Below are 10,560 nucleotides of genomic sequence, written 5' to 3'. Positions count from 1 at the left end.
GAGGCTGCGGTGGCCAGGAGCGGCCACTGCACTCCAGTCTGGGCGACAGAGTGAGACTCCAACTCAAAAAAAAAAAAAAAAAAAAAAATATATATATATATATATATGTATTATATATATATATTCTATATTGAGTTTGCTTGAGAATATTTACGAGTTCCTATTCTGAATCAAGTCTGTGTTCTGTGACAAGCCTATCTTCTTGAGATAGGGAATTTTTGGGAATGAGACTTTAAACAATGAATTGCACAATTATTTTAATAATAATTGTGCTAAGAACACTGAAAAAAGTATAATGTGCTGCTGTGAAGGTGTATGATGAGGAGATGTGGAGTCACCAGGAGGTTCTGGGGTATTTTTCCTGAAGAGATGATAGGTAAGCTTAGCTCTATAAGGATGGGTGTAAATTAAATGGGGAAAAGCTTGGTGGTGGTGGGATCATTCCAAGGAATGTGAACTTCTGAGTTATGGCCTTGAGTGAAAGGAACACGGATTGTTGTAGGAGCTGAGAGTAAATGGGCTGAAGTGCAGAGAACAAGAGGGAGGTAAGCAGCAGTCAGATCTTGTGGGTCTACAAGCCACATTAAGGAGTAAGTCTATTTCTTTAAATAGGGTGACCGTAATAAGTGTGTTGTCCAAACCAGGCCACTTGAGGGTAAAAGGGGGTGCTACTAATTAAGTAGGACATCTGTTCACTCTGCTTTAAGGATGACCATTGAATAGTTAAAGGATTTTAAGTAGAAAAGTGACATGATCACATTTGCATTTTAAAAGATCCCTCAGGCTACAGTTTGAAGAATGGATTGGAGGAAGGCTAGAAGGATTCAGGACAGCTGTTAGGAGACTGTTGCCAGTTGTAGCTGTATAGAATAGGTTATAGCTATGTAAAAAGGCTTATGCTAGCTCTGTAAGGTCATTGAAGGCAATTTCTATGTAGGTTTGGCCACTGGTTAATTTTACAACCTTGAGTATTATAGAACTCATTAAGTTCTAGAAACCGAATAATTTGAGTTTATCACTGTTCAAACTCCTGGGCTCAAGTGATCCTTTTGCCTCAGCCTCCCAAACAGCAGGGATTGCAGGCACTTGGCACTTTGCCTGGCACCTTCCCTTTTTGTTTTGATTTTCTTTTATAACTTTGTTATTAACATTTCAAACACGTATAATACAGAAAATAGTGTAATAAATTCAATGTGCTCATCACCTACTTATAATAATTATCGAAACTTTTTCATTTATGCCTTCATTCATTCTTCCTTCTTCTGGATTATTTGGAAGCAAATTCCATATGACATATTTTATCTGTAAATATCTCAGTATATATCTCTAAAAGATATGAACATTAACAGTAACAACAGCAGAACCAAAAAAATTCCTCCTAAAAATTTCTTTCTTTTTTTTTTTGGTGTCTTGAATGTCATCAAAATGTCTTCCTTTCAATAACACTGACTTCTTAATATTATCAAATATTTGTTTTATATATATATATATATATATATATATGCATATATATTTTTTGAGTTGGAGTCTCACTCTGTCGCCCAGGCTGGAGTGCAGTGGCTCACTCATGGCCCCCTAGCATCAACCTGCTGGGCACAGGCGATCCTTCCACCTCAGCCTTCAAGTAGCCGGAACTACAGGCTAACACGCCTGGCCAACTTTTTTGACTTATTGTAGAGATGAGGTCTCGCCAAGTTGCCCAGGCTGTTCTCGAACCCAGGGGCTCAGTCAATCTCTTCACCTTGGCCTCCCAAAGTGCTGGGAATACAGTTGAGCCACTGTGCCTGGACTATATTTTTTTTACATTGTTTAAATTCCAAATGAGACTGTACATAGTAATTTATATCTCTTAGGTCTTTGAAAAATTGATGTTTTCCTTCATATCTTCTTGAAAAATTATTTATTGCAAATACGGAATGTTTGTCCTGTAGTTTCCTACAGTTTGCATTTCTGTGGTGGTAGTGAACATGTTCCTTTGTCCATTGTATTTTCTGTAAATTGGTGATTAGCTCCTGATCAGTGGTTCTCAATGGGGGCAATTTTGCTTTCCAGGGGACATTTGGCAACATCTGGAGACATTTTTGGTTGTCGCAATTGGGGGATGCTATTGGCATCAAATGAGTAGAGGCCAGGAATGCCGCTAAACATTCTGCAATGCACAGGAGACCTTCACAGCAAAGAATTATTCGACTTACAATATCAACAGTGCTGAGGTTGAGAAACTGTTCTAGAGACTTGACCAGATACAGGTTTATTTTTGGTCTTGTTCTTTCTCTTTCTATGCTGTTAGAGGCTATTGATTATTGCCCAAGTTTATACATTTGTGAGGGGCTTACAAAAAGTTAATATTCCAATCCTTTTTTCTTTCCTTCTCTGGAATATCTCTATAAAAGGAAACTACCCTTCATCCGTTGTTTGCTTATCCTGAGCTTTAGTTCATATAGTAAAGGCAGATTAAATGCCTAATCCTTTCCCTTTCTTTACCAGTCAGTAACATTTTATATTTTATTCCAGGTTGATCTCCTATCAAGAGTTTTTGGCATTTGAGTCTGTTTTATGTGCTCCAGATTCCATGTTCATAGTGGCTTTCCAATTGTTTGACAAGAGTGGAAATGGAGAGGTGACATTTGGTAAGGGAAAAAGAAGATTATAAGTGATAAGTAAAGTTAGTGATGCTGATCCAGTCTTTAATTACTAAAACTAGTAACTGAATATAGATTGCTGCTTATTTAGAACCTAATCACTAAGTAAAGTATTAATTTCCTAGGAGAATTTACACAGATAAAAATGGTTTTATTTTCTTCAAAGCATTAGACTATTGCCAAAGACTAAGGAATCAATCTAGGAATGCTGTTGCTTCAACTCACTGAGTCGCTGACAACTTTCACATTCCTAAAATAGGTGGTGTAAAATTTTCTTTTTCTGGCCAGCCTAGGCAAAATTTCTTATGAAGTAGATCGTGGATAACATGAAACAATCTTCTCATTCTCTAAAAGATTTTTGGATAGGGAGTTCTGAGCTTTTCTGTAGCATCTTTGGAAAATTGCTGCTATGTCATTTTAACACCAAGAATGGGACTAAAGGAGGAAATTGAGGCAAGATTAGTGTTCTGTGTACCCTCTTTTTAGACTTTTAATTTTGAGAAACAAACTAGAATATTAAAATTGCCATCTGAATTGGTTGTAGAAATTGATTTAAATCCTCTGATAGACACAATCGAATACATTTTTGATGTCTCACATCAAAATGTATATAAACTGGATTTATATAAAAAGTGTATAAACGAGGATTTCTATTTGTAACCAAGTATGGGTTTCAAAGATGCTTGTTTATAGATATTAGTTTATGTTTAGTAAAAGTATTGGCTACTTTTTCCTGCAACAGTCTTTGCAATAAAAGCAATGTAATGTTTTCAAGGCATTCCCCCTTTTTAAAAAAAAATCTGAAACTTTGTTTTTTTTTTTGAGCCAGGGACTTGCTCTGTTGCTTAGACTTGAGTGCAGTGGCAATCATGGCTCACTGCAGCCTCAACTTCCACTTCTGCCTCCCAGGTAGCTGGGACTACAGCCACACACCACTGTGCTTTCCTAATTTTTAGATTTTTTTTTTGTAGAGATAAAGTCTCACTATGTTGCATAGGCTGGCCTCAGACTCCTGACCTCAAGCTTTCCTTCCACCTTAGCCTCCCAAGGCTAAGGTGCTGGGATTTGCAGGCATGAGCTGCCACACCCGTCCTGAAACTTTTTTTTTTTTGAGTTGGCATCTCACTCTGTCGCCCAGGCTGGAGTGCAGTGGCACGCTCACCACCACCCCAGCGTCAACCTGCTGGACTCTGGCAGTCCCTCCGCTTCAGCCTTCCAGGTAGCCAGAACTACAGGCGCATGCTGCCACGCCTGGCTAAATTTTGTTTTATTGTAGAGATTAGGTTTTGCCAAGTTGCCCAGGTTGATCTTGAACCCAAGGGCTCAGGCAGTCCACTCGCCTCAGCCTCCCAAAGTGCTGGGATTACAGGCTGAGCCACCAAGTCCAGCCTAAGCTTTACTGTGGTAAAAAACTCAAAATGTAAAATTTACCATCTTAACCATTTTTAAATGTTTCAGTAGTGTTAAGTATATTCACATTGCTGTGAAACAGAACTCTAAAACTTTTACATCTTGCAAAACTGAACTTGAGCCCTTTCTATGAAGTGAATTTTATGGCGTGAATTGGCATGAATATTTGTGAAGACATCCTTGAAAATAATAAGGCTTTCCCTGAGCCAAATGCTAAATATGTATTCACTATGGTGTCTGAGTTATAAAACAGATGTCCTTTACTTAAACCTGAAGGAGGAAGTATCACTGTAATGGTAAGAATAGTGAGAAAGTATAAGTAAATCAGAAGGACCAGTAGTGCCTTGGCTGCAGCCATTTTCCAGCTAAGCATTGATTGTTTTCTTCCCTCTGCCCATTGACTCCATTATCTTCTATATGAAAAGACTTTCCTAAATAAATACTATGCAGAACTCTTTAGATTTCTATGTGTATCTTGGCATTCTGCTTCAGAGCAATCTTTGGCTATCTAGCCTCCTGAAGAATGTTGCCTTAAAAACACCTAGATTCTATAGTTTAAAGTATAAAACCTCTATCTTCATTCAGCATTAGCCACATACTGCTAATAATGCTGTGTTTCCTATTTTCAGTAGATATCACACATGCTCATATGTCTCACAAATGTGGTACAGAAATGCTTGGCAAATAATACAAATGTCTGATTTAACGACTATGTTATATCATGTACGCATTAAGAATTAAGTCTCAAAACCAAGTTCTAATTTATTTTGTCCCCCTAACTTGATATCATGATCCTTTTTATCTCCTGCCTTTAATTGTTTTTCCTAGCTTCTACTTAAAAAAAATAAGCCACTCAGGTCACTTCATCCAACAGTAAAGACACATGCCATTATTGATTAGTAGATTACAATGAGTGTACAAAGTAGCTGAGTGGTTTATACACTCCTTATTCCATGTACATGAAAGCTTGTAGTTACTAGATTTCAACTTTAGCATGTATAGATCTTGTGTTTTTTCAGACTATGATTTATGAGTTAGGATTTAAAGAAATATGTTTAAAAGCAAAACAAATCAGGTATTTTTACAGCACCTGGCATAAACCAAAGAACGTATAAATCCTTCAGAATCTTGCTTTCATTTTTTTCCATAATCTAGAGACAGGAAGATTATTATGGAATAAGAAAAAACTGTACCCTCTTTCAACACTGTTCCTGGGATCCCTGGCCAGTTGTTGGATGGCTTTCTTGATGGTACTCACCTATTTTCTAAGGACCTTGACTTTTTTCCTTCCTACTCTGCCTCTCTAGTTTTGGAGAGTAATTTTTAGACAAATTTTCTTAACTAAAGTGAAAAGAAGTATAATAAAGGAGAGAAAGTTTATTTTTATATTTTTAAGGAAAGAGGAAAAGTATTGAAACTGTTACTTATAGCAAATGCCACTTAACAAGATTTCTAAGGCTCACTTGTTTCAGGCATATTCAAGACTATAGAATATCTGCATAAGGAAACAATTAACTTGGAGTTTATTTTTATAGGATTTTTGGATCTGTGATGAAGGTCAGTTTTCATGTTTGTACTTACTTAATAAAATGAATTGTGCTTATATTTATAGACACATGTTTAGGTAAAAAGGAATTTTAGATCTGTTCTAACTATAGTTAAATCCTTGTTACCAAATGGCCTTCTGTTTTCTAGTTTGGAGCTATTTAAATATAGTTTTCTCTTGTGCACGTGAGGAGACAAAGTTGGCATACAATATTGGATGCAAAGTGCAATGGCATGGGGAAAAGCTATTATGCCATCAGCATCTCTTATGGACTATAATGATGATGTATTACCTATGTATATATTGTTCTCATCTGTGCTTTTGTTTTTTTAGATGTTCCTTTTATACACATCAAATTGTATACTTAAACTGTATGCATTTTGCAAGTTTATATAAGTAGCAATATTGAACAACATTTACTTGAGTGCTGGACAAGATTTTTTTGTTGTTAGAGATGCCTCTACTCTTGGAGGAGAGGATTTAGATTGAGACGTTGTTAATCCATTTCAGAATGTGAAAGGAAAAGGTTTTGGAGTTTATTATTATTTAGGGGGTCAGAGTCTCACACTCTGTCACCCAAGCTATTGCAGCCTCTACCTGCTGGGCTCAGGCAATCCTTCAGCCTCAACCTTACAAGTAGCTGGAACTACAAGCACGCACTACCACGCATGGTTGCTTTTTGGATTTATTGCAGAGATGAGGTCTCGCCAAGTTGGCCAGGCTGATCTCAAACCCCTGGGCTCAGGTAATCTTACCTCCCCTCCTGAAGTGCTGGGCTTACAGGCATGAATCACCACACCCGGTGGTTCTGGAGTTTATAAAAGAGAAAATAAAACCATTAGTTGTTTCCTCTTTGATGTTTCTTTAATAAAACTGCTAATGCATGCTGTGGATAATTACTTAATGGCTTGTATATCTGTTCCTGCCAGGTGACATGAGTCTTGTAGAGGCCATTGCATGACTGGTGTATGCTAGATACAGTATAAATTTGCCTTGATCTCATTATTATCCACTAGTGTACTGGATATCCTGTTTGATAGTTTTAGATTGAGGTAACCTAGATAAGCAGTTATACTACATTGTGTTGTCAATAGCTGACATGCATTTGTTCCAATTTTTTAAAAGCCTATTGTTTAATAAAGATATAATAATTCTTTTAAAAAATCCCTTATCTATTAACTAATAAATGAGTATGAAACATGTTGTATGTTCTGAGTTCTCTATTAATTCATCAACATTGTGTTCCAAAGTGCTTGCTTAGGAATGGGAACTCTTCATAGTAAACTTTTCCAAGGGCGCATCCTCACCTCCTGACTGTAGAACCTTCAAAAAGCAGAGATCCCTTTTGATTTAGTACTGTGTTTGACTGTAAATATGTCTAGCAAATTAAAATGTGTTCCATTTGTGCCTCTGAAATAGGTTCTTTTTCCCTAAAGGGAGGAATAGATTGGGATGATTTAGATATAACCACTGCTGTTGTTAAAGAGTCAGGAGATGGATGTGTAGATATGAAAAGTGTTGTACCCTTTCCCAGTAGAAATAAAGCTATAGATGTGGAATGATGTGAAATTCTAATGGTAATAAATACCTAGTTTGTAGACATGGAATAATATGAAGTTCTAATGGTAATAAATACTTAGTTTAATTTGGTAAGAAATAGAGCTTGACTTGGGTGTTCAAATTAAATAAGGAAGAATTTTTGAGATTTTTCTTTTATTGCTTTTAGACATTGGGAGAAAATTATTATTTTTCTAATACTCAAGGTCACTAGAGTAGAGGTTTAAAAAGAGGATGTAGTGTAGTTAATTTTTATGTCATTTGATGACAGATTAAGTCATCTAACTTTGATAATAATAGATGCTCTTTAAATGTGAACTCATCTTTCCTGAGAAATGGACCTTTACATATAGTATTTGTCAGCAGGACTACTCTATTGACTGACTGTACAGTAGTCCCTTCTGGAGGTAGGTAAAGGGCAAACAGAAATACTTTCCCACAGAAAAACAGGTCACCCTGGAAACTAATGACCCACTGGGGAGTAGAACCTAGAAGTCTGGAACTGAGTCTACATGCTATGTTGCTTGGGACTTCCTCTACAAGTTCCTGTTGTTGGTCTTTTTGTTGTTGTTGTTTGTTTTCCTTTGTTTTCTTTTTTGGCCTCCTAGTTGTTCCTCCTCTTCCCTCCCAATTTTTCCTTCACTGAAAAACTCTTCACTTCTACAAGTCTCACCACTGTTTTTGTTCAGTTACATACAAAGATATTCACTGTTCATGGTGGGAGTCCTAAAAGTCTCTCTGACTTCACTTTAAGAACTGTGCAGGTGAAACTCAGCAACGGAGGAATTTTTTCCCCTGACAATAAGAATGTTTGGCCTCAAGCCTTTAAGTTGGAAATAGTGGCTCCTGCTGGGCTGGAATCCTTGGAATAAGGATATCGTTGGGCTGATGGTAGGTGGGCTGTGTCACAGGGCTGATGGCTTGTATACCTACAGGAGGAGTTCTCTGGCCACACCGTTGGTACAGCAGCTCCTTCCAGGCTCATTCATGGAACAGGCATGGTGGCAGTCTTGGAGAAGAGTGCCAGCCCCGGTCAGAGGTAATTTTGTACTGCAGAAAGGTGAACAAGACCAGTAGGAAGCTCCCATAAGAACCAGGGGAGGGATGAGGGTGGATGAGATGGGGAGACACAGTGTGGGCTTCTGGGGAAATTAAAACCTACGTTAAGACATATTTACAAAATATATATGCTTCAATGTGTATTTCATCTAGTCCAATCATCATAAGTGACTGATACCTCTAAACTGACTAATGTTATATATCTGTGAACATTTTTACTTAGTCATAGTTGTTACCATTACCTGCCCGCCTGACAAATCATTGTGCTCCTCTCCTTTGAGCAAAGAGAATATAATGACAGGCTACTTTTGTATCTGGCCCCAATTCCCTTTTCAGTGGAATTATAAACCATCCTTTTATAAGCCCATGCTCTGCAGGAAGTGAAAAAGTAGTCTATTGTTTTCTATATGTCAGAAAACGAATGGATTCCTGTTTCTCTTAGCAGTGCCAACTTAGTATAAAACAATAGATTTTAATGCCAATAAGATGTGACTGTCATAGCCCTTTCTTCCAGGCCAGAACCATGGCCACTGAAATAGTACTCTTAAGGAGTGCTATTTAGAGACAAAGATCCTTGTTTGCCACTGGAAAGACGGGATTCTCTTGGAGAAGGGGGCATGAGGTGGGGAATTGCTTTGTTGTTTCAGTTAGATATATTTGGTATATTTGAGACTATTCGTATTCCCTTTCGTGTATGCAGGACCTTATAACTGAGTAAGATTAGTACATCAACTGAGCAATGGCCTCACACAAATATAAGCATTTCAGTTCTGGAGCTTTTGTATAACTTTTTTTAAAGCACATCCTAAAAAAATAAAATAAAATAAATAGAAAAGCACATCCTGATAAAAGTAAAGTGGTCATTATAAATTGAACTTCAAACCAATACTTCTACTCATTGTTTCTGTGTATCTGCATCATCCTCAGGCAATTGGTAGTGGAAATAATAATGAAAGAGAAGCAGAATACATCTCAAGAAGTGCCAAAGTAGGTCTGAAATTGTATTGGTCCTGGTAAATTACAGTAGACTGTTATATAGCAAAAACAATTAAAAGTATCAGGGAGATAGTTGATAAATCACAGCATATAATTAAAACCATTTACGAAGCTATCAAGTGACCACTTGGAGAGAAGCAAGAAATGTCCAAACAAATACCATGGAAAATGACACTCCCATATTTGGGGAGATTACTAAAAGTATTATAGGTCATCATTTTAATTGTTTCAAAGACATTCCAAGATCTTATTTAGAGACTGCTAAGAAGTCTACAAAATGAGATTTATAGTTAAAGTTTTTATTATAGAGATACTTTTCCAAATGTAAATTATACATTGTAAATTTAGTTTATAAATATCCTTTTTGTGATAGAAAAAATATTTTGTAGATATTGCATTTTCTTTTTTTTTTTTTTTTTTTTTTTTTTGAGTTGGAGTCTCACTCTGTCGCCCAGACTGGAGTGCAGTGGCCGCTCCCGGCCACCGCAGCCTCGGCCTGCTGGGCTCCGGCGATCCTTCCACCTCAGCCTTCCGAGTAGCCGGAATTACAGGCATGCGCCACCATGCCCAGCTGATTTTTTTGATTTATTGTAGAGATGAGGTCTCGCTACCCAGGCGGGTCTCGAACCCGCGGGCTCAGGCAATTCACTCACCTCAGCCTCCCAAAGGCGCGGGATTACAGGCTGAGCCACCGAGCCCGGCTGCATTTTCTTAAAACTTATAAAAAATGTTCCCTTTTAGTCTTTTTTTTTTTTTTTTTTGAGTTGAGGGTCTTGCTCTGTTGCTCAGGCTGATGACAGTGGCACAATCATGGCTCACCACAGCCTCAACCTCCTAGGTTTAGGCTATCCTTCTGCCTCCGCCTTCTAAGTAGCTGGGACTAGAGGTATGTGCCACCACATTTGGCTAATTATTTTTATTTTTTGTAGAGGTGAGGTCTTGCTAGGCTCGTCTCAGATTCTGAGCTCAAGCAGTCCTCCTGCATCGGCCCCCCAGAGTGCTGGGATTACAGGCATGAGCCACTGCTCCCAGTTTGAAGGTATTTGAATCTTTGACTTTATTTGGTATAGTTTCACACTTGACAATCTGATATTTTCTGATCATATAAAAGGTATTGTTTTATCCCACCATTATATAAAAATTATCTAGGTAGCAATATGCACTTTTCTTATCAAATAATTGACTTTTGGGAGTTGTGACCTTTAAAATAAAGGTTACTATGAAATAACTTTTTCCCTTTAATGAGTAACCTTGATGTTACTTAATTTAACAAATATAGTAATTTAAGTTATTCTATTCTGCTTTCTATTACTTTAAAGATCTTTTTAAAAGATTTTTTTTTTTTTTTTT

General features: G+C 37.3%; 1 protein-coding gene across 2 annotated transcripts in view; it reads left to right on the top strand.

Annotated features, from left to right (window-relative positions):
* SLC25A12 (solute carrier family 25 member 12) overlaps positions 1 to 10,560 on the top strand; it is a 79,636-nt gene that overhangs the window by 13,044 nt on the left and 56,032 nt on the right. Inside the window, exon 2 of one of the 2 annotated variants that reach the window (XM_008053760.2) lies at positions 2,515 to 2,630. The exons of the other annotated variant lie outside the window; for it this stretch is intronic. Coding sequence (XP_008051951.1) covers positions 2,515 to 2,630 — 116 coding nt within the window. The remainder of the gene's footprint in view (positions 1 to 2,514; positions 2,631 to 10,560) is intronic. 2 annotated transcript variants of the gene reach the window in all.

Source organism: Carlito syrichta, unplaced genomic scaffold (assembly GCF_000164805.1).
Source record: "Carlito syrichta isolate Samal-C Ts95f unplaced genomic scaffold, Tarsius_syrichta-2.0.1 Scaffold288421, whole genome shotgun sequence".
Classification (NCBI taxonomy): Eukaryota; Metazoa; Chordata; class Mammalia; order Primates; family Tarsiidae; genus Carlito; species Carlito syrichta.
The sequence above is the reverse complement of the archived record's forward strand: the minus strand, read 5'-3'. Positions and strand labels throughout refer to the sequence as shown.